This window comes from Lutra lutra, chromosome 13 (genome assembly GCF_902655055.1).
Source record: "Lutra lutra chromosome 13, mLutLut1.2, whole genome shotgun sequence".
Classification (NCBI taxonomy): Eukaryota; Metazoa; Chordata; class Mammalia; order Carnivora; family Mustelidae; genus Lutra; species Lutra lutra.
The window spans coordinates 33,147,389-33,172,009 of record NC_062290.1 but is presented as its reverse complement, the minus strand read 5'-3'; the positions used below and the strand labels follow the sequence as shown (position 1 = coordinate 33,172,009).

The window sequence follows — 24,621 nt, the reverse complement described above, 5'->3', positions numbered from 1 at the left end:
ACTCAATCCCGGAACTCCAGGATCATGACCTGAGCTGAAGGCAGTTGCTTAACCAACTAAGCCACCCAGGCGCCCCCCGCAAAATCTTTCTAATAGTCTTTTAGGTCTTGATCTTGGAGACCTAACCTAAAGGCGTTTTGTTATTTCTTTGGAATGACTTAAGAAAAGACTAATGGCTGTGAATTGTTATTGCCATGGTACTTTGAGAAAATTCCAGAAATGGAAAGTCCAAGATTTCATCTTTCCTAATTCTGTAAAGTAAAAAGAAAGGGTTTGGCCAATAAACATATCCTCCTTTGTCTCCCTCTGCTCTTTTCTATCCCACAGGTGGATAAACACAAGGAGAACCTGGCAGCAATCATGATTACATACCCATCCACCAATGGAGTATTTGAAGAGAACATTGGTGATGTGTGTGACCTGATCCACCAACACGGAGGACAGGTCTATCTAGATGGGGCAAATATGAATGCACAGGTAGGCAACACAAAGAGGGACTCTCTGGGAAAATGGTTAAGTCAGAAAAAGATTTTTTTCCTCTGACTTCTTGACAATTGTCTCAAAACATGATACTGAATTCAGAACTGTGGTTGACTTTGTTTATTGCCAATTTCAAGCAAAGTGCTTCAATTTCTCTGAGGTTAGATTTGAAGGAGGTGATAGTGGGGGTTGGGGAGGAGATAAAGAGAGCAACAGGGTACAGGGAATGAACTGAATGTCCTTAGTTCATCAGAAGTTGGGATCTCTCTCAAGGTGCTACTGGTAAGAAGGTCACTTGACTCCCTGCCTATGAGCGTTCAGACCCAAGTTCTGGCCATTCTGGATGTTGATCTCTCACAATATCCCTTGACAATGAACAAGCCATTAATCTGGCTTCAACTTTTTCAGTGTGAAGTGGCTGAATAGTTCTGTCCCTGAAGGGCCAATCCTGATTACTTATGTGGGGTGTGTGTGTGTGTGTGTGTGTGTGTGTGTGTGTGTTAGAGTGAGAGAGGGAGGGAGGGTTGGATAGGGTTCTGTGTAATATACACCCCTGAGCAAATGCTGTAGGGGCATTGGAGCAGAGGATGTCATGATCTTTCAGAGTTTTCCTAACTTCTTGGTCATTGTTTGTTGTTGTGATTGTGGGTTGGTTTTGTTTTTCGTTCATTTTTGGTTTTGGTTTGTTTTACTTAGCCATTTCAAATTCTTCCTGCTTTTCTTTACTTCTGTCTGATTGCTTCTGTAAGTGTGGTCCAGGGATTATCTGTTGCATCACTAGCATTAATGCATGCTTCATCTTTGGCCACATTGAAAATTAGTCCTAATGCCAAAGTGGCAGGAAGGCCTGTTGAATGTTGTGGTTGGTGTTAGGGTGGTCTCAGGAAAACTGTCAGCCTCCCTTCCTTGCCCTTGGCCCAGCATCCTCTCAGGTGGCCTTCTATCCCCTTCCACTGGTGTGCCCGAAGTACATGATACTCAAAGCCAACCAGACAGGGGGAGGTAACGTTGCTAGGGTGAAAGTAATCTCTTCGTGCAGCAAGGAGGTACTTCCCTTTCTTTTGCTTAGGGTGCTTCCTCTCCTCCCTCTTGTGGTGGAAAATTAGGAATTGACTGTATATTCAAATCTGCATTTTAAAATCTAAATTAGGCTAAATGGTCAGTTGCTGTTTCCATAGAAACTATAAGCTAGGCTGCCTGTGGGATGTGAGGTTTTGACTGCAGAACTTGGCCAGTATTGAGAAAATTTCTGTGAACAGCTCTGCCTGCCTTTTCCTCTAAAGGGAGAAGCTGCAGTAAATAGCATGGCCACCTTTCCAGAGCACCATTTCAAGCTCTTGACTTTTGATTTTGGCTCTTTCCCTTTGTGGTAGGTGGGAATCTGTCGTCCTGGAGATTTTGGGTCTGATGTCTCACACCTAAATCTTCACAAGACCTTCTGCATTCCCCATGGAGGAGGCGGCCCTGGCATGGGGCCCATCGGCGTGTGAGTTCTGGGCTGCTTGTTTCAGGAAGGTTTTAGAGACTAAAAATGAAAGAATGCCCCCAAATTTGCTGTTCTTCTCATCAAGGTCTTCAAGTGTCATGGACACCTTCATATCTAGTGTTCTTGTAGGGGCTGGGAGAGAAGCAGTGAGAAGGGTGATTAAGGGGATGTCCAAAGAGGAGCATACTTAGATTTTATTAACCACAATGCTCGATTGACCACACTAAGCTCATAGTCATGTGTAGATAGAGCTGTTTATTAGCAGAGCAATGAATAGGGAGTTTACTGAGGTATTATGTATCTGAACTGGAACATTAGCACCTGCAAGTGTCCCTTAGACTTTAATAGATTTCCAAGAAGCTTTTCTTTTTATTCATTCTTTTTAAAAAAGAAATCAGCTGATGGTTATGTTGAAAGTGAATTATCTATCAATAACAGAAAGAACTCATAGGAAAAAATTGCTTGTCAGGGGCTGGGGAGCAGGGGGGTGGGTAGGGAGAGGTTGGTAAAGGGTATAAACTTTAAGTTATGAGATGTGTAACATGTAAAACATGTTGATTACCATTGATAACACTGTATTGTATATTTGACATTTGCTAAGAGAGTAGAAATTAGATGTTCTCAACAAAGAAAGAAAAAGAAAGAAAGAAGTGAGTTGGATGTAAAGTGTTAAACACTTTGCAGGCTGGATTCTTACTACATCTGAGAGAAGTCAGAAGGAAACAGACCTTAATACTAGAAATAATTAGATGAGGTCAGAATAACACTAAAGGAATGTCTCGTAGCTGTTGATAACTTTTTACACTGTGAAGTTGAATCATCTTGTGAAAATGATGCTGAGTAGCCATTTCCTGAGTTTCTTCAGTTTTCCAAAAATGGACCAAAGGGCCCAGACTTCAGGTTGCTGGGAGCCTGGCCCTCTTGGTTTTTCCTGTTTTTCTTTTTGATTATTATTATTTGTAACTAGTGGGGTCGCCTCAGTACCTCAGCTGTGGGGAGGTGGGATAGTGGTGTTCGGTGCTGGCCTCTGATGTTTAGGCCCATGGGGCTCTCTCTCAGCAGCACTCTCTGTCCCTTAGATGCCTTGGGGAAGAATGTGGGGCATGGGGCTGGGAGGTCCCCACATCCCGGTGAGTTCATTGCAAGCTATTTCATGCCTATCTGCCAAGTCATCTGCCATAGTTCTCTGGTGAGCCACTGGGACATTGATGGCTTGTGAAGAGGAGGAAGGAAGGAATACTTCCTGAACATCTGTTTCTTAGCAAGTGTCAGGTCCTCTCCACTCGGAGTTCCTCTACTAGGAATAGAGCTTTCGGAGAGGGCTTAGCACTTGCCTATTTGTTTGGTCTGGATCTTTTCATTATATCTTCTGAATTTATGTTTAAAAATAACAGGAAGAAGCATCTTGCCCCTTTCCTGCCCAGTCATCCCATCATCTCGGTAAAGCCAAATGAGGATGACCGACCTGTGGGTACTGTTAGTGCAGCCCCCTGGGGCTCCAGTTCCATCTTGCCCATTTCGTGGGCCTATATTAAGGTAAGGCCTGTGACTGTGTTAGGCAGGTGGGGGATGTGATATGTGGGTGGGAAACTAAGGCTTTCTCCTTGACTTAAAAATGAAGAAATCCAGGGGTGCCTGGGTAGCTCAGTTGCTTAAGTGTCCAACTCTTGGTTTCAGCTCAGGTCATGATCTTGTGGTTATGAGATCGAGTCCCACATGGGGCTCTGCACTCACCTCAGAGTCTGCTACAGATTGTCTCTCCCTCTGCTCCTCCCCCCCCAATAAATAAATAGATAAAATCTTAAAAAAAAAAAAAAAAGAAGAAGAAATCCATGATCTGAGATGTGGTTCAGTGAAGATTGCTGACTTTAGGTGGAAGAAACCTTCTTAAAGAGATGAGATAAATTTTATTTCATCTCTTCTAACAGTGCTATTTCCTTTGGGTTTTCATAGTGGGTTTAACATCACAGAAACTAGACATGCCAGATATGTTTTTCCAGACCAAGTTAAGTTCCATGAGTCATATGGATGTTCTGGCTACGTCATTTTAGTTTCCTGTAGGATTTGTATAGCCTCTTGCAAGTGAAAAATAGTGCACGTACTAATTATTACACTTGGTTGAAATCCTGAGGTAAATCTTTAAGAATAAATCTCATGTTGCTTTATATTTCTTAGGTACCTTGAAGGTAAGACTAAAAAATAGCAGAAATTTGCTTATGTGGTAGTTTTCCAAAGCTCTTTGCCCTTTAGAGCCTGTGGAACTATAACTCTATGGGGTAATTAGACTTTGTTAGAGAACAGCTTTCCTTTCTTTGTGTTTCTCCAAAAAACTGTAGAGCCAGAGTTTATTTTATACAGCTCTTGTTCAAATGGGCCTGCCCACCTCCTGGGCTGACAAGGCTATGCACTGGATAGGAACACTTGTTCAGCAGCTAATTAAGCAGCATTCCCAAACTGGCTTCCCTCCTTAAAGGAAGAGTGGCTTCTAGTGAAATAAGACTCCAAACTCAGCTATGCAAGTCATGTTGAATGGCTCTCTGGGGCTGGCTGTTACTCTGAAACAGTGTGGCATTTATGATTCTTAATGAAAACTTTCTGGGAAGCTGGAACAACAATTCTGTACCTCAGAGACTAAAACCTCCTTTTAAAAGTGATATTCGAACTAGAGGGTATCATGCTTAGCGAAATAAGTCAATCGGAGAAAGACAACTATCATATGATCTCCCTGATATGAGGGAGAGGAGATGCAACATGGGGGGTTGAGGGGGTAGGAGAAGAGTAAATGAAACAAGATGGGATTGGGAGGGAGACAAACCATAAGTGACTCTTAATCTCACAAAACAAACTGAGGGTTGATGGGGGTAGGGGGGTTGGGAGAGGGGGGGTGGGGTGATGGATATTGGGGAGGGTATGTGCTATGGTGAGTGCTGTGAAGTGTGTAAACCTGGCGATTCGCAGACCTGTACCCCTGGGGATAAAAATATATGTTTATAAAATTTAAAAAAATTAAAAAAAATATATTTACTGTATTAAAAAAAAAGTGATATTCGAGTTGTTTTACAAATAGTAACAACAAAAACAATCATAGTAAAGGTCTGCTTCTTTACAGACAGAATCTTATTCTCAGGTTCCTTTTGGTCCTGAGATCCTATAAACCTGGATTATTTATTATGGATATATTTGAGTTAGAGAGTATTTCCCACATAACAAAAAATAATGTCCCAAGTCTGGTTTGGCCATATGCCAGGAATACCAGACATTTATAATCTCCGTTATAAATGAAATAAATAAAATAGGTTTTAAACTACCCCTCTGACCTTGACCCCTCTCTTTATTTCAGGCTATTGCCTGGGCTCCAGAATTACGTTCTTTTCCTGCTTCAGTCCATCTTGGACACTCTGTAGTACAGCAGGATTCCCCTAATGGCCCAGATTATCTTCTGGTTTCCTTTTGCCGCTACTGCTCAGTCGTATTAGCCTACACAGAATCCTTAGGGGATTCTTCCCAAAATGCACATGCCTAGGCCCCATCCCAGAGGGAATCAAATTCAGCATATGGGAGGTAGAGGTTGGGTCATCAAACTTTCCATGTGACCCATGAGTTGAGAGCAATTGACTGGCTGAGCCAAATCCAAGTTCTTCATAGCAAAGGTTTGAATCTTCTAAGAGGATTGTCACAGCCCACCACCTCCACAGTAACCCCCAGACTGCAGCCCTGTGCCTTCACTTCCACGCTGCCCTGGTTTTTGTCATTCTTATCACCTGGAGCTCCTTCCCCTTTCTTTTTGCCTCTCCAAATTCCACCCATTTTTAGATTTCCACTCAAGTTCTGACTCATACTCTGGTAACCCTTCTTTGTCCAGCTTGGCAAGATGTGTCCTCTCCTTACTTTGGACATTGGTGTCACTGTTTTATTTGATGCTTTCTCATGTGCTTGATACTATTATGTATTTAATATATACCAAGCCTCCATCATACATGAGGTATTCTGGAAAGAACGTCAACAATAAAAATTGGTGCAATCTTGATTTTAAGCTCTTTGCTGGTGATAATGTTCACCCTGCGTAACCACAGGGATTTAGAAACTATCAGAAAAGGATAATATCAACTCTGGCTGTTGTTAAACATATACATGACCCTGAGTATGGACAACTGTAAGACAAACCATACAGAATTGATTCAGGGGGGATTTAGGTCAAGATCGCACAAGATTTCTGACAATTACCAAGACATTTCAAATTCACAGTAAGCAAACATAAGCTTTCCCAAGTGCATGTAATCTAAGATGCTTTTTCCTCTTTATTTTTTTCTTTTCTTTTTCTTTTTTTTTAAATTTAAATTCAGTTAATTAACATATATTATTTGTTTCAGAGGTATAGGTCTGTGACTCATCAGTCTTATATAACACCCAGTGCTCATTACAACATATACCCTCCCAATGTCCATCACCCAGTTACCCCCATCCCTCCACCTTCCTTTCCTCCAGCAACTCTCAGTTTATTTCTTGTGATCAAGAGTCTCTTATTCTGGGGTGCCTGGGTGGCTCAGTGGGTTAAAGCCTCTGCCTTCGGCTCAGGTCATGATCCCAGAGTCCTGGGATGGAACCCAGCATGGGGCTCTCTGCTCAGCAGGGAGCCTCCTTCCTCCTCTCTCTGTCTCTGCCTGCCTCTCTGCCTACTTGTGATCTCTGTCAAATAAATAAATAAATAAATAAATCTTTAAAAAAAAAAAAAGAGTCTCTTATTCTTTTTTCTTCCTTAGATAAAACACAGTCAGCAGCCAATTTTACCCTATTGTAAGCTTTGTTACTTTGTTCCTTTGTTATTATCATAAGAAATATAAAGTTATGTTCCAAGGAGAAAACTAAAATTTATTTAGAATTTATTTAGAGAATTTATTTAGAAAAGACTGGCAGACCTCCTTGTTGGGATTTTATACCAATTTTATACCAATCTGTAATCCAGAGTGATAGTGGGCTGACTCCCTTTGTAAGTCAGATTTATTTGGGGATGTCTTTTATTGGTGTCCATTTGTTTTACTTATTCTGTGGTTGATGACTCTTTCTCTCTCTGTTGCAGATGATGGGAGGCAAGGGCCTTAAACAGGCCACAGAAATTGCTATATTAAACGCCAACTACATGGCCAAGCGACTAGAAAAACACTATAGAGTCCTTTTCCGGGGTGCAAGAGGCAAGTATCAACCTTAGTTTACCATCACCTTGGTATCAACCTTAGTTTACCATCACCTTGGTATCAACCTTAGTTTACCATCACCTTGGTATCAACCTTAGTTTACCATCACCTTGGTATCAACCTTAGTTTACCATCACCTTGGTATCAACCTTAGTTTACCATCACCTTGGTATCAACCTTAGTTTACCATCACCTTGGTATCAACCTTAGTTTACCATCACCTTGGTATCAACCTTAGTTTACCATCACCTTGGTATCAACCTTAGTTTACCATCACCTTGGTATCAACCTTAGTTTACCATCACCTTGGTATCAACCTTAGTTTACCATCATCTTGGTTTTTTTCTTGACCAAGTTTGACCTAATGGTTTTCTATAGTGGGTAGGAAATTTCCGTTTCTTAGCATATGCCAGAGAAAAGCATAGATTTTTTTGGAAATAACTTCTATTTAGTGAACAGTTTAGGAGTATTAGTATTAGTATTAGTATTTGGAAGGCTGTGTGATGCAGTTAGTGTACACAGCCCAGGTCAACAAGGAGCCACACCCACTGAGAGAATCATACATAAATATTGAAAGCTTGGGGGCGCCTGGGTGGCTCAGTGGGTTAAGCCGCTGCCTTCGGCTCAGGTCATGATCTCAGGGTCCTGGGATCGAGTCCCACATCGGGCTCTCTGCTCAGCAAGAAGCCTGCTTCCTCCTCTCTCTCTCTCTCTGCCTGCCTCTCCGTCTACTTGTGATCTCTCTCTGTCAAATAAATAAATAAAATCTTTAAAAAAAATATATTGAAAGCTCATTACTTCACAAAGTGCTATGGGAATGCCTCTAGAAGAGTGGAGTAATTCAGATTGGACAGAGGAGGGACGGAATAATTGGGAGAGACATCTGGGAGGAGCCCCTTGAGATGAACCTGGATGAGAGAGGAGCAGACCCCAGTAAACAGAGACTGCAGCATGCCAGAGTTGTTTAGGTGGTGGAAGGCTTTGGCCGGGGTTGATAGATGGGATAGGAGGAAGGGAAACAGATGAAGAATGAAGGTGGAGAGGCAGTGTGGGTCCTTGAAGGTCTCAGAAGGCTCTTAGCTTTATCCTTGGGCCAGATGATAGCCATGAAAGGTTTTTTCATCAGGGGAATGACAGGATTAGGAGAATGATAAAGTCATTAAGAAAATTGGCAGGGGATGAACATCCTATTAGAAGTAGAATCAATAGGACTTAGTTACTGATTATTTGAGTGTGAAGAGAATTTCTGTGTAAGCCTCTTAACTCTGACAATAGAGGCATAATAGTTGGAATAATAGAAGGGGGAACGAAGTCACCCTGGAAGATGGGGAGGGGATGGAGCCAGACAGATCTGCAGAAATTTGGCTTTGGGCACAGACTCGAAGAGCAGACTCTTAGAAATGGTGAAACCCAAGAAAAGAGTTTTGAGAAACTAGAGCAAAACCCGTCAAGCAGATGGCTACAGTAACAGGGATGAGCAGGAAAGGGGTACCTGGTGAGGGAGGGTTCCATGTTTGAGGCAGCCTTAGGGCCTCTGCATTTGTCACTGTACCTCTCCCAAGAAAAGCCCCTGCTTGTCCTGTGTGTCTCTGTTCTGGCTTCACCTCCTCCCGGAAGCCCTCTTTTCCTGGCAGAGAGAACTACTCCTTCCCTTGTTCGTCCACGACTGAAGATTTCTCCCTCTCGGTTTCTTGTCTGGCTCTCTCCATCAGACCTTGAACTCCTGCAGGATAAAGACTGTGCCTGCTTCCACTCTCTAGCACCTATAACCTGTCAGTCATGCCTGGCCAACCATAAATGTATGCAGTGTTGCACAGCAGAAACAGACTGGTCTTATGACACGAGTCTTAAAAAGAACCTTGCCTTTAACAGTTATGAACATTTTGGTCACCTTTGAAAGAATCAGGACAAAAATGATAAGGCAGATGCCAAATGGAAATGAGCTGAGAAATGGACTGAAGGTGGGGAAAAGAACGGAGAGGCATTCATGGTTTGGGGGAGTTATTCATGGTAGTGAAGGCAGGGGACAGGTGGGAGCTGCTCCAATAGGATGCAGTTTTGTTTTGAAATAAGAAAAGAACATGATTTTAAACTGCCAGAGAAAAGGAATTGAAGAGGGGAAAGTGAAGCTACAACAGAAGGAATAATAGATGGGTGAACAAAGTCATCCTGGAGGTGATGGGAGGAGAGGGTGCTAAGAGCCAGGTAGATAGGCAGCACATTGGCTGTGGGCACAGAATCAGAGACAGGGACAGATGGGGACTTGGAGCTTGGAGCAGAGAGACAGCAGTCAATAAACAGCATGGGCCACAAGAAGGAGGCCGTTCTGACTCTTTGTTTCTCTAGCTCAGGTGGAGTATATATCTACATCTGGGATCTTGCCTTAAAAATATGTATCAAAAGGGTTAGTTCTGGAGTTTGAAAATAGAAAAGAGCTAAATAACTAGAAGCTCTGGTTAGGAATGCTCCCCAGAGATTAGGAAAGAAAGTTGTGGACAATAGGTCTCTAAGCAATGCAGTAAAATGCTTCTGAGGTGGGTAATGAAGAATCTACAAGAGCTACTAATTAATTCATTCAAACAGAGCTCCATGTATCCTGCTTATGTATTGACCTTCAGGATTAGTTTAAGTATTTGTTTTGTCTGAGTATATAAGTAATTTGTGTATGCTCAACAAAAAAATTGGGAAGATAAAAACCATGAGGAAAGAAATATAAATGATCCATGGTTTCGTCAAGCAGCCATAACCACAATTAATATTTTGCTATATTTCTTCTTTTACATTTAGACCATTCAAATCACATTACAAATACAGTTTGTGTCCTGGTTTTTAACTTATCTTATATTGTGATCATTTCCCCTTGTCATTAAATGTTATTTGAAAGTAGCTATGTTGATTCTATTATATGGATATACCAGGATCTAGGTATAATGTTTTCCCCCTAGTTGTTTGCTTTACATTTGTAACAATGCTGCAACAAATATCTTTTTTATTTAGATTTAAAAAAAAACATTTCTGATTATTTCCTGAGGTTAGAGCTGTAGAAGAAAAATTGCTATCTCAGAGAATGAATGCATTTAAGCTCTTGTTATATGTGGCCTGGTTGTCCCCACAGAAACTTTGTACCAATTTATTTCATGCTAATAGCATATGAAGTGACCATCACACGAGGGCCTAGTGAACACCAGGTGCCAGGCTAAAAAGACACCACCAACACAGACAAAGTATCTTTGCCATTCTGGTGGTTGAAAAAATGATCTTTTTGCTTTAATTGACAAGACTTAGGTTTTTTTTTTTTTTTTCTGTTTATTTTTTTTAAGGTATTTGAAATTTACTTATGATTAACTTTATTTGAAAACTTCATTGAGGCAGAATTCACATACCATACAAATGACCCACGTTAAATGTACAATTCATGATTTTTAGTGTGTTCACACAGTTGTGCAATCTGAAGTTTAGTTTTTTAAAGCAAGAATGCATGTGATCAAAAAAAAAAAAAAAAGAATGCAAGTATCTGGACTTCATGGGGGTACAGTGGCAGTCTAGCAGAGAAAGTGAACAAGCGTTTCTCAGGTGCCCACCATGAGCTTAGCATTTGAGTGACTACTTTAAGCAGAGACGGTCTCAGTCCTTGGGGATTTGCAGCACAAAATGATAGATGCACTTTCCATTTGTTTTGACATTTTATCCCAGAATTAAATAATAAATTGTATTTCTCATCCCATGCAGAGATATATTGGTGATTACAGATTTTATTACCTAATCCCAAGTTCATGAAATAAAAAATTGTCTCATGTTTGGTCTGGTAAACACATTCATTATATAATTTGAAGCTGAGTATTCTAGGGCCTAGAAAAGAATTATCACCATACCTCCCGAGGGCCCAAAATAGAAATGTTCTTAATAAACACATTGTATTCCAGCATGTCTAATGGCAATGTTAAAAGACCATTATTCATCTTAATCATATTTACTAGTTCTATATAAAGGACTTTGGAATTACAGATGACTATGAGGCAATAATTTTAATGAACTCCAGGTTTCCCTTTATGAACTATTTCTTTGAGAGATTTAAAAAATACCAGCTAAACCACTGAGGCTTATGGTTTTCTGAAGTAAGGAAGTGACAGGCAAGAATTGGGTTGGGGGATGGGATGCCTGGGTGGCTCAGTTGGTTAGGCAGCTGCCTTTGGCTCAGGTCATGATCCCAGCGTCCTGGGATCGAGTCCCACTACGGGCTCCTTGCTCTGCAGGGAGCCTGCTTCTAACCTCTGCCTCTGCCTGCCATTCTGTCTGCCTGTGCTCGCTCTCTCTCCCTCTCTCTCTCTGATAAATTACACTTGATCTTAGCCAAAAGGCCGAGAAGCGATTCTCTGATAAATTTAAAAAAAAAAAAAAAAAAAAAAGAATTGGGTTGGGGGAAAAGCAGCAGTATTTAGGATAAGGAAAGAAAGGAATTACCTCAGATAGAATGGTATCTTTTTTTGTTTGTTTTAATGATAAATTCTTATTTATTGAAAAACAGGGGTACCTGGGTGGTTCAGTGGGTTAAAGCCTCTGCCTTCAGCTCAGGTCATGATCCCAGGGTCCTGGGATCGAGCCCCACATTGGGCTCTGGGCTCTGTGGGGAGTCTGCCTCCCCCCTCTCTCTCTGCCTGCTTCTCTGCCTACTTGTATTCTCTGTCTGTCAAATAAATAAATAAATAATCTTAAAAAAAAAAAAGAAAGAAAAGGAAAACATCCAGTTGAGTGTTTTTGTTTTAAGATGGTACCTTTTTTTAAAGGAGGAATTTAAAAAATTCACAGATGTCTACTCTAGTGGGAGGCTAAGCTTACGGATCTAAATGGAGTTTCCATCAGTGGAGCAGGCAACTTTATTAGTATCCCAAAGTTTTATTTAGGTTCTAATTTCTTAAATGCCTATCCCTTTTTTTTGTTTTGTTTTGTTTTGTTTTGTTTTAATTTTTAAAGATTTTATTTATTTATTTGTCAGAGAGAGAGGGAGAGAGAGCGAGCACAGGCAGACAGAATGGCAGGCAGAGGCAGAGGGAGAAGCAGGCTCCCTGCCGAGCAAGGAGCCCGATGCGGGACTCGATACCAGGACGCTGGGATCATGACCTGAGCCGAAGGCAGCTGCTTAACCAACTGAGCCACCCAGGCGTCCCGCCTATCCCTTTTTGACCTCAGACAAACCTAACACTGCCTGGAAATTCCTGTTCCTCAGTTGGTTTCCCAGTGTCTTTTGTGGGCAGACATGGGCCTAAGGGGATGGGATGGGCCTACACATCCCAGGCCAGGAAGTGACCCTCCTGAGGCCAGAGGCCCCACCTATCCGACCTCATTTCCGAGGAAGCATTCAGTTTTGCAGTTTTGATTCTATTAGTTATGGTCCCTGGATTGCAACTGAAAAGCTTGACCAAGCCCTGATTGCCCTCCTAATAAGCTTTATGAGTTCCGTTTGTTTTTTAGGCAGTCACTCTGAGGATGCGGAGCTTAGAGCCAAGCCACTTTTATTTTGGTTTTCCATCATGCCATCCTCCCCTCCTTGGTCCTTTAACTTGGTATCTTTTCAGACTCTCAGCTATAGTCATGGTTAGGCCCAGCAGGAGCATCAACTCCAGAGGAAATTAAAACTTGTGCTGATCAGTTTATGTATTTCTACTTCAAATTGCCCTGACTCACCATATGCCATAGAAGGTTTGTGTATCTTTTCTCTTTAAAAAATATAAATAAAGATGAACATCTTGGGATCTGGCCTCTAACAGCCACAAAGAATCAGTTTCACCCCCTTCAGGGCTCAAGTATAGAGAGAGAGAGAGAGAGAGATACACTGAAATTACACGGTTTCCATTTGAACACCTTAAGGTGTGGATTTAGAAAATAACATCTGAACCTTATTTTGAAAATGGAACTCTTTCCAAACCGCCTGGCTGTGGTGGGGGCCCTGCAGACACGGGCGTTGTGTTAACAGTACCGGGCGGGGCCCCGCGTGACTGAACTCTTTGGAAGACTGCCCTCTGCCTGCCACCCGGAGTGACTCCTTTCCTCCATCATGTGTCCCTCTCCCGCTTCGGCCCGCTGAGCATCCTTCAGAGCAGTGAGTTCCGTTAGCCTTCTTTCTTGGGTCACTGTCACAGTGCTGGGGTAGCTGCCAGAGGCTCAGAGAAGAAAGGTTAAAGGTTGAGGCTGGGCTACCAAAATGGGGTAGGGACAATTTAGTATTTAGGATTTCTAGACTTAAATGATCTCCTCATTCCCACCCTCCCAGGCCACTCCCAGCCCCCTGCCGCACCCAGTACTCCAACTGATTGTTCTTTTAGGTATCTTTTCCTCCCTGACTACCTAGCTAGGAATACAGCCTTGTACTTTGGAATCCCATTTCCTACAAATTTAATCCCCATCATTGTTAGGAAGAATATTTTAAAAATACTCAGTGACAGTATATTTAAAGTTTCAGGTTTTCATACTTTCGTTTTCTAACAAAACCAGTCCTTTCTTACCTAGTCATTACATAAGAAGCAGAGCAGGTCTCAGGGGCTATTATTAATGACTGGAGCAGTTCTCAGGCTTGAGGAATTATGTCCACTCCGTATTTATAAGTAAGATTCATTGTTTGCTGAGATTCAGGAGAAGTAGGTTAAGAAGAAGGTGTACATTATTATCTCAGGAGCAGATACTTTCTTAGAAGGAAACTCATCAGTTGTGTGAGACCTGGAATTTGGACGCCCCCAGAAATGTTGTTCTATTTATGAAAATGCTGACTTAGTTGATGACTTTTTCCTGCTGACGGGTGGGGGTGATCAAATAGCTCATGCTGAGCAGATAGCAGCCTGGGCCTGGAGGGCCGTTAGTACAAGGACTAGAGCAAAGTGAACTGACTTCCAGAGCCTTTGGCTTCTTCAGCTTCTTGCCAGTTGTGGTGTGGTGTTTGACAGTCCCAATTTCTGATTCTCAGCTTGAAGCCTGAAACCAAAATCCCAAGAGCCCCTTTGAAGAATCACATACAATTATGTATGTGCCCTACAGATAGAGGTTTACTATATATTTATATAGACTCAGAAGAAAGTTATTTGATACTGGGGGCAGAGTTCCTGAAAACAGTGTCAGTGCATCTTTAGCTCTAGAAATAATTTTGTAATATAAGGGTCAGGCCCGTGATGATATGTTTAACTGTTGGAAGTAGATTTTATAACCACAGAGTAGAAAAAATATCATCCCCAGGAATCTCTAGGCAAATCCTGCAGCAGTACATCGGCACCTGAGTCCCAGCTCTCATCAGCCTCGGGCTCAGGGGTGTGTTGTGCACTGAGGATTGGACACATTGACCTGACGTGTTAAAAACCTCTTTATTTTTACAATTATTTTTATATTTTATATTTGATAAAGTAGATGAGGTCTTTGTTACCAGCAATAAGTTTGGCAAGTGACCATGACTTCTTGGTACTTCGTTGATACGTGCTAAAAAGCTGGTTTATTTGCTCATTTGCTTGTGGGTAAAACAAGCTGATGCTAATCTTGAGCTGAAACCATTTTCCAGGTTATGTGGCTCATGAATTTATTTTGGATACGAGGCCCTTCAAAAAGTCTGCAAATATTGAAGCTGTGGATGTGGCCAAGAGGCTTCAGGATTATGGTGAGTGACCTTGTGGGAGCAACTCCTTTTAGGGCAACTCAGGTTTTTGACATTCATGCAGTTTTCCATGCTGGCTATGGGCCACTTCCTCAAGGCACTAACCACATGTGCAGGCACCATAATAAACTGGCTATTGGCTAAACGGTGAGCACTGGGTTCTAGGCAACCTTCAAAATGATGAGAAAACACTTTCCCTATGACTGCATTGGGTAATACCCTTCCAAAGATATTAAATCATATATCCTGAATCAATTGGCATCCTAGAAAAGAAGTCTTTGTAGTTAACATAATTAAAAACCCCAAAGAAAATGGCTGCTGTTTCCTATATTTCTTTATTTTTTTTTTTACATTTTTTTTTTTTAAAGATTTTATTTATTTATTTGACAGAGAGAAATCACAAGTAAGCAGAGAGGCAGGCAGAGAGAGAGGAGGGAGCAGGCTCCCTGCTGAGCAGAAAGCCCGATGTGGGGCTTGAACCCAGGACCTGGGATCATGACCTGAGCCGAAGGCAGCGGCTTAACCCACTGAGCCACCCAGGCGCCCCCCCCCTTTTTTTTTTTTACATTTTTAATTAAGTTTTTAATTTAAATTCCATTACAGTTAACATACAGTATTTGTCAGTTTCAGGTGTACAACGTAGTGATTCAGCATTTCCATACATTACTCAGTGCTTATCACGATAAGTGTACATTCCCAGCACCTATTTCACACATCTGCCCCACATCCCCTCTGGTCACCATCAGTTTGATCTCTGTAGTTAAGAGTCTGTTTCTTGGTTTGCCTGTCCCTCTTTTTTCCCCTCTTTGTTCATTTGTTTTGTTTCTTAAATTCCACATATAGGTGAAATGATATGATAATTATTTTTGAAATGATATGATATATGAAGTGATATTATTTTTCTGTGACTAATTTATTTTGCTTAGCATTATACTCTCTAACTCCCATCTGTGTTGTTGCATATGGCAAGATTTTAGTCTTTTTTATGGCAGAATAATACTTCATATACAACATCATCTTTATCCGTTCTTCAGTTGGTGGACATTTGGGCTCTTGCCATAATTGGCTATTGCTGATAGTGCTGCTCTAAACACTGGGTGCATGTGTCCCTTTGAATCAGTAGCTTTGTGTCCTTTAGGTAAATACCTACTAGTGCAATTGCTGGGTCATAGGGTAGCTCTATTTTTAACTTTCTGAGGACGCTCCATGCTGTGTTCCAGAGTGGCTGCACCAGCTTGCATTTCCACCAACAGTGCAAGGGGGTTCCTTTTTGTCCACATCATCGCCAACACTTTTTGTTTCTTGTGTTTTTTAATTTAGCCATTCTGACAGTTATGAGGTAATATCTTAGAGTTTTGATTTGCATTTTCCTGGTAATGAGTGATGTCAAGCATCTTTTTTATGTATCTTGTGGCCATTTGGATGTCCTCTTTGCAGAGTGTCTGTTCATGTCTTCTGCCTTCTTTTAATTGGATTATTTGGTTTTTTGTATGTGTTTGTTGTCTTGCTTATGTTTCTGGTAAATTCTTACTCCTTTTCCACTCTTGGTAAACAAAGGAGTCCATGAAGAGATAAGTTGATGTATGGTGAAGGAAGTAGAGCAGGTAACAAATAGAAGTGTTCGAGACCAATGAATGGCATTTGAGTGTTACAAGCACCTCATTGTGGCATAGCTGTTTTAGCTGTTTCTATAGATGAAGGAGTAGGCTTCCTTCACCTTATGAAGAACTTCTTTCACCATAGGAATATGGTTTCATAAAGACAGTGCAGTTTTCTGGGAAGAAGTTTGAAAGACACAGGCCCTTCATGAATTAGTGGATGTTCATTCAGCACAGTCCTTATTGAAATACATGTTTTAGTGCCATTATCAATAATATCAGAGACACTTCTATTCTCTGGCTAAGGTGGGGAGAACTTTGCCTTTCAGTGGGTGTGGAGTTCTATCTGAATTTTAATAATTTGAATAACTTCTCTTAAATAAGGAAAGTGAAAGCTTCAAAAATTTAAGTTTCCCTAGTGCATCATAATGGGAGTCCCACATGTGTGGCTCATTCCTCTCCTGAATGCATGATCTTATTATGCAGAGTTATAATGATAATAAATGGGAAAGCCAGAGGAAGTTTTCATTAATGAAATTAGCAGTTACTCCCTCAAAATCTCTTGGTTGCTCCTGTCATCTGACGTGGCCTTCTGGCTAATGACTGAGTGATGGGCGGATTCACGCAGGCTACAGCTTCACCTCTGAGCTTCCTTCTCTGCCTTACATGTCTGGCAGCAGCAGCATCTGCAGGGAGGGACAGGGCAGGTGAGGAGGAAGTTGTCACTGAAGTTACGACCCAGTACTTCCAAGTCTTGCTCTATCTCCAACCTTGACATTATTTTGACGTTTGATAGGGTGATTGCCATCCTTGCCCCAAGTCTAGGTTGCACAGTTGCCTAGCACTTTGTAAACACCTCAGAACACACGTGTTTAATAAGTGATAAAATGAGGTGCCTGGCTGGCTGGCCATGGAATATGCAACTCTTGACCTTGGGGTCGTGAGTTCGAGCTCCACATTGGGTGTAGAGATTACTTAAATGAATAAACTTTTAAAAAAATGTGAGAGAAGGAATGGATAGCTAAGTAAAATAAACAAACAAAAAGCCCATCAAAAACCCCAAAACAGCAATTGAGAATGACAACACAGATTCTAAATCACACCTACTGGATCAGAGTTTCCAGGTAACCTGTATATTTAACAAGTACCCCACAGATTAGTCTTAACAGCCAAAGATGGAGCACGCTGCCCTGGGGGAGAAGTTTCCAAACTTAGTAATAAAAGTCACCAGGGAGTTTTTAAGACTCATAAATTTCTGAGCCTTACTTTTGGACTTCCTGAATCAGGGTGAAGATCCAAGAATCTGTGTTCCTAAGACAACTCTGATGGTTTTAAGATACGGGAACCGCTATAGCAGAATATGTTGGGCTGAATTTGCTACACATGAAATTGAGGTTGGACTTAATGGGTAATGAGATTAGCTTGTTTTTAAAAAAATAAATGCTTTTCTGGTTTGAGTGACATAGTTATATGTCTTTGTGAAAACTTAACTAAATAATTTAAGATTTGTGCATTTTACTTTATGTAAATTTTATCACAAATACATGTGAACAAATACTAAATTCTAGTTCATAATATGCATGCTGAAGTATTTAAAAGAACAGTGCACTGATGACTGAAGCATACTTTGAAATGCATCAAAACTAAGGCGGAGGGGCGCCTGGGTGGCTCAGTGGGTTAAAGCCTCTGCCTTCGGCTCAGGTCATGATCTCAGGGTCCTGGGATCGAGCCCCTCGTCGGGCTCTCTGCTTGGCAGGGAGCCTGCTTCTCCTCTCTCTCTCTCTGCCTGCCTCTCTGCCTACTTGTGATCTGTCAAATAAATAAATAATATCTTAAAAAAAAAAACTAAGGTGGAAGAATGAATACATACGTGATTAAGCAAACAGCATCATTTTAGAATCTAGGTGGATGGTATATGGGTATTCATTCACTCTGTAGTCTTCTCAACTTACTGTTTGAAAATGTTTATAACATGTTGAGGAGACAGTCCCTTCAAGCACACAGACATGACCCTAAAGCACCCCATGTGATTTATGCAGATCAGAATTTGGGAACCATTTAAATTTAACTGACTGGTGTATATCAGCTTTGGGGCTGTTCATCATCTTTTAACAGTTTCATAGAAAAAGGGTAAGAAATGGGAAAAGGTGGTTTTTGGCCTTTGTCTAGGAAATCTCTCTGAAGCCTGTGTCTTGTTGATTCATTTTATGTATGAAAACTTTTGGAAACAAAAATACATTCAGCCTGTATTCAGTGTAAAGACAAAAGGCTTTCCGTGTACTGGTCAAGCCTCAGTTTCCTCATCTTTGTCTGTTAAGACTCATCTGTGGAGGGGGCGCCTAGGTGGCTTAGTCATTAAGCATCTGCCTTTGGCTCAGGTCGTGATCCCAGAGTCCTGGAATGGAGCTCCACATCAGGCTCCCTGCTAAGCGGGAAGCCTCCTTCTCCCTCTCCCACTTCCCCTGCTTATGTTTCCTTTCTCTCTGTGTCTTTCTCTGTCAAATAAGTAAATAAAATCTTTAAAAAAAAGACTCATCTGTGGGATGCTTACTAAATACACAGGTTAACTGGAAACTCTGATCCAGTAGGTGTGATTAAGAATCTGTGTTGTCATTCTCAGTTGCTATTTCGAAGTGAGTAATACTCACTTCAGGCTTATGGTTGCTATGTTGTTATTTAACTTGTGATAGGCTATGATATTTTAATTTCTCTCAATTACCTGTAATACACAAGCATTGTAGATTCTAAAACAAAACCAAAGGAAATAAAAATAGTTTATATTTTGGTGATAACCCCTATTAAAATTCTAGTATTTATTCTTCAAGGTGTCTTCCTTCATAATAAATACTTTGTCACTTTTTTTTTTATAAAAATGGAATATCATTATTATGTAGCTTGCTTTTTTTGACTTCATATTTTTTAATGTTTACCCAATTTACAAATACAAATTTACTTACATTTGAATGGCTGCATATTTATTGTTTAGATACCCTGTAAAACTTAGTTAACCGATCGTCTATTGTTGGATGTTTATTTCCCCTGTTTTTCTTTTTTCTTGCATAAACAGTGCTGAGATGAATCCATATACGTATGCAAATTATATATGTAAGCACATTTATCCAGTGATTTCCTTAGGATAAATTATAAGACGGGGAGGGTCTCTTCTAAATTGGGGAGGTCAAAGTTAATGACACAAATTCCCCTATTTCCTTCGCAGGCTTTCATGCCCCTACCATGTCCTGGCCGGTGGCAGGGACTCTCATGGTTGAGCCTACTGAGTCAGAAGACAAGGCAGAGCTGGATAGATTCTGTGATGCCATGATCAGCATTCGTCAGGAAATCGCTGACATTGAGGAGGGCCGCATTGACGCTAGGGTCAATCCACTGAAGGTGCGTAGGCACTGGTACTTTATCCAAAATGTTCCATAGAGAAAATTGAGTATGGCAGTGTGCCAGCAACTCCCGAACTCCCATCAGAAGGTGAGATTATTCTTGCCTAGAATAAGATTATTATTCTGAAAAAATTCATTACTCGCAAATTTAAATCTTCTTGAACAACGTAGTAGCAGTTACTCATGCACAATGTGGATGTTTTGAGATACATTTAAATTTTGTTTATGTAATTGTTTTGTCATTGTGGGAGGTATATCTCCCACATGCACATGACTGGTTGCCAAAGGAGGGAGCAGAGGCTGAAGAACTGTGTAGTTGGGGAGTCTTACCATTCTGTGTCTCTGTTTGATACACTCTAGTGAGATTATTTACCTCACAAACTCTGGATAAAGACAAGTTCTTATATTGGAGCAGTTATTGCTTAGAACAACTAATTGGTACTTGGCCTTTTATAATGTTATGGCCTATTTTGGAGAAAATCTGAAACATGTTTGTTGTGAGCTTGTGAGCTGTAAGTCTCTTGTTAGGTCCAGACATTAAGCTGGGGGTGGGGGATCATGAATTGAAAATACTGTGAAGACTATGGTTGTGCTATTATGGTCCCAAGCCAGAGAACAAGTCTGAGATGGTTGGGGAAGCTCAGGCAAGTTCCAGAGTGTCCAGCTGAGGGCGGAGTACCTGGGCTGGCAGGAAAAGGGATCTTGCTTATTGTTACTTCTCTTTTCTGTGGATACTGCTGATTCTAAGGACTTAGGCCATTTTTAAAAATGGCAGTAGAAATCTAAAGAACGTAATACTAAGTTACAAAAACAAGTGGGGAATAATATTCACAGGATGATAATTAAGATTTTAAAATGTGCCCCAGTGTGCTATATGCTATTTATGCATATATGCAGTAATAGTATAAAAACAACCAGCATGGTGAACACCAAATTCCACATAGTGGTTATCACTGGGGAGTAGAGTTAGAGATGAGATGGATGGGATATATAGGCAGCCTCAACTGTATCTGCAAGGTGTTTTTTTTTTTTTTATTTGACACAGAAAAGGAGAGCACAAGCAGGGGGAGGGGCGGGGCAGAGGGAGAAGCAGTCTCCCCACTAAGTGGGGAGCCCTATGAGGGGCTCGATTCTAGGACCTGTGGTTCATGACCTGAGCTGAAGGCAGCTGCTCGACCAACTGAGCCACCCAGGTGCCCCTGTTTATTTTTTTAAAGACTTATTTATTTTGAGATAGTGAGTGAGCACATGTGGGGATGGGCAGGGGCAGAGGGAAAGGGAGAATTCAAGCTGACTCCCAGCTAAGCATGGAGCCTGACACAGGGCTCGGTCTCAGGGCTCATGATCTGAGCCAAAACCAAGAGTCGGACACTTACTAAAGGAGCCAGCCACCCAGGTGCCCGTCTGCAATGATTATTTTAAAAGGTTAAGCAAATAAGACAAAACATTGATTTATGTTGGTTGGGTGGTAGATGTTCTAAAATACTACCATAACTTTCTGACATTTGAAATGCTTCACAATGAAAAGTTTCCTATCAGTTTTTTCTCCCTTAAGTTGAAATTAAACAAAACAACAGCCATGTGTCCCTGGGCTTCCATCAGCTCACTGGCTGAAACAAAGCACAGGAGGAGAAGGCAGTGTTCTAGTCTGATCCCTTTCCCATCTGTGTGTCTGTTTCAGATGTCTCCACACTCCCTGACCTGCGTCACATCCTCACACTGGGATCGGCCTTATTCCAGAGAGGTGGCAGCATTCCCACTTGTAAGTTCTCCTCTGAAGCTGCACATGCCAGCTGGTAGTGTTCATGTGTGTATGAAGGGCCATCGCCGATCCGGTGGGGCTCCCATCCTTGCAGCCGCATTATAGTAACTATATGTGGGATGCTTTTTTTAAATATAAAGATTTTATTTATTTATTTGAGTGTAAGAGAGAGAGAGCAGGGAGTGGGGAGGAACAGAGAGAGAGGTACAAGCAAACTCCACGGTGAGCACGGAGTCCAATGTGGGGCTCAGTCTCAGACATTGAGACCATGACTTGAGCTGAAATCAAGAGTTGGATGCTTAACCGACTGAGCCATCCAGGCGCCCCTATGTGGGACACTTTCTTAAATGGGTCATGACAAGTGATACAGAGCACAGGCATTGGCTTTGAGAGGTCTGAGGTCAGAGTGTCAGCCATAGGTTTGGGAATCCACCAGGTACACGGTGGAGGAAGACCAAATAGGAGTCCCTGCCAAATTTCTACTGTCATCCAACAGGGAGATAGCTCCAAATGCACCAAATACAGTCTTTGTTTCTTTGTTTACAGACTTTCTGATTCTTACATGTAAAAAGTCCTCTATAGTCTGTTTGGCAGGGTGGAGACAAGAGTCAAAAGTTGGGATTTTCGGGGCACCTGGGTGTCTCAGTGGGTTAAATCCTCTGCCTTCGGCTCAGGTCATGATCTCAGGGTCCTGGGATCGAGCCCCGCATCGGGCTCTCTGCTCAGTGGAGAGCCTGCTTCCTCCTCTCTCTCTCTCTCTCTCTCTCTGCCTGCCTCTCTGCCTACATGTGATCTCTGTCTGTCAAATAAATAAATAAAATCTTAAAAAAAAAAAAAAGTTGGGATTTTGGGGGACAGTAACAAAGGGGTTGCTTTTAGCTTTTTTTGTATTGGAATATAGTTGACAATGTTACATTAGTTTCAGGTATACCATATAGTGACTTGACAACTTGGTACATTGGGCTGTGTTCACCACAAGGGTAGCTGTCATCTGTCACCATACAAAATGCTCTTACAAAACTCTTGACTCTGTTTCCTGTGTTGTATCTTTTATCTCCCTGACTTATTCATTCCATACCTGGAAGTGTGTACCTCCCACTCCCCTTCACCCATTTTGCCCATTCCCCACACCCTCCCCTCTGTCAACTGTCAGTTCTCTGTGTTTATGGTTCTGTTTCTTTTTTGTTTTTTAGATACATGTAAGTGAAATCATATGATACTTGTTTTTCTCTGATGTATTTCACTTAGCATAATACTCTCTAGGTCCATCCATGTTATTATAAATGGCAAGCTCTCATTCTTTTTCATGGCTGAGTAACATTCCTGTGTGTGTGTGTGTGTGTGTGTGTGTGTGTGTGTGCGTGCATGTCTTTATCATCTGTTGGACACTTGGGTTGCTTCCATATTTTGGCTACCATAAATAATGCTGCAATAAAATAGGAGTGTGGGTTTTACCTTCTTATACTTTTGGGCACTTATTGGGGGTTAGGCTGTGGGGACATCACTGTAATCTCTTCTTTCCCCAAGAGAAATGTTTCAGAATACCCCAGAACATTTCCATCTTTTGTCCCTTGCAGCCCTTTGTGAAACCAGAGAACAAATTCTGGCCAACCATTGCCCGGATTGATGACATCTACGGAGATCAGCACCTGGTTTGCACCTGTCCACCCATGGAAGTTTATGAGTCCCCATTTTCTGAACAGAAGAGGGCCTCTTCTTAGTCCTAGTCTCCCTAAGTTCAAGCAACTGACTTGATGTCTCACTCTGGAGCATTCAATGAGCAAGAACTATATAATTTTCCATCCCAGACTCAACTTGGGGTTTTATATACTGTATATATTTTTGTAATCTCTGTCAAGGTAAATGTAAATACCATTAGCACAGTGAGTGGAAACTCATTGGAAGCCTGATATGCCTCAGTGGCTGCTTCCATATGTAGTAGTTGATGTTCAAGTTGCCTTGATTGGGGGCCATTTAGTTTTTTGCATAGAAAATTTTGGGTATGCTAGGAACTTTAACTTTCAATGTAGGAAGTTCAGAGACATGATTGATAGAGGTTCTACTGTAAACTCTGATAGATTCTTGTTCCAAATAAGTCCTTGTGGACTGTGCCATCTGTGAGGAATCCCAGGGCAAATGTTTACATTTTATATACACTGAAGAAAATTTTTCTCTAATTTGCCTAATCTATAGTAGCATTTCTGAGTGTTTTCAGTTTTCCATGTGTGTGGTTTGCATTTGTCTGCAATTAGTATTCTAATAAAAGCATTTCACTTTGAAGAATGCCTTCTTGGTCTGTCTTTTCGATCTTCTTTCCACATAGCCCAGGTTCGGAGAGATTTGAAGGGCAGTGAGAATACCCAACCCAATAGCCATTTTTACATGATCAGTTTTGTCTAGCAGTTTTTCCTCATTAGACACTAACACAAGAGATAATAAGACAAGGTCTAGTGTTCCTCCAGTCTTCCTGTTGTGCCTTCCTTTGCATGTTGTCATCATCCTCATGGTTTTCAGATGGCTGTGGTGTATTGACATCACATAACCATTTTAGATAGGAAAAAGGGAGGAGAACAAAAGGCAAATTCCATCCACATTAACTTCTTTTGAAATGCTTTCTCAGAGATTCCACCCAGTAACTTCTGCTTGCTTTTATCTGGCCAGAATTGTTTCACATTGCCGCTTCTAGCTGCAAGGTAGTATGAGGAGGTCTTTTACCTGGGTATGTTAGTGCCCCAAAGAAAATCAGGAGTTTGTTAGATAAATTAAAGGGAGGAAATGGGTTTTACGTACCCAACTACCACACCTGCCACAAAATAACTTTCCCCTAGAAACAGCAAATGTTTCAGAGCTTCTTCCCTGATTGTGAGCACTTGTTCGATTCCTGATTACTTGGTTCTTTGCAGCTCACTCAATCGACTGTTATTTAAGCTATTATGATAGTCATCAGAAGAAAGGTCTTAGTGCTCTATTGAATGCTCTGCAAGTGGTCCACTTAAACATTTGTAGAATAATTTACTACAGCCTAACTAAGCAGTAGAGAAGTGATGAGATCCATGTGTGGGTTTTTTTTTAACATTATAA

The 24,621-nt window shown here is 41.3% G+C and overlaps 1 protein-coding gene across 1 annotated transcript in view; it reads left to right on the top strand.

The window, feature by feature from the left end:
* The window catches only part of GLDC (glycine decarboxylase), a 95,569-nt gene extending 71,749 nt beyond the window's left edge, over positions 1–23,820 (top strand). Inside the window, exons 18-25 of the mRNA XM_047700955.1 lie at positions 328–477; positions 1,854–1,966; positions 3,361–3,502; positions 7,044–7,155; positions 14,696–14,791; positions 19,604–19,776; positions 21,460–21,540; positions 23,118–23,820. Coding sequence (XP_047556911.1) covers positions 328–477; positions 1,854–1,966; positions 3,361–3,502; positions 7,044–7,155; positions 14,696–14,791; positions 19,604–19,776; positions 21,460–21,540; positions 23,118–23,261 — 1,011 coding nt within the window. The 3' untranslated portion in view covers positions 23,262–23,820. The remainder of the gene's footprint in view (positions 1–327; positions 478–1,853; positions 1,967–3,360; positions 3,503–7,043; positions 7,156–14,695; positions 14,792–19,603; positions 19,777–21,459; positions 21,541–23,117) is intronic.
* The last annotated feature ends 801 nt before the right edge of the window (positions 23,821–24,621 follow it).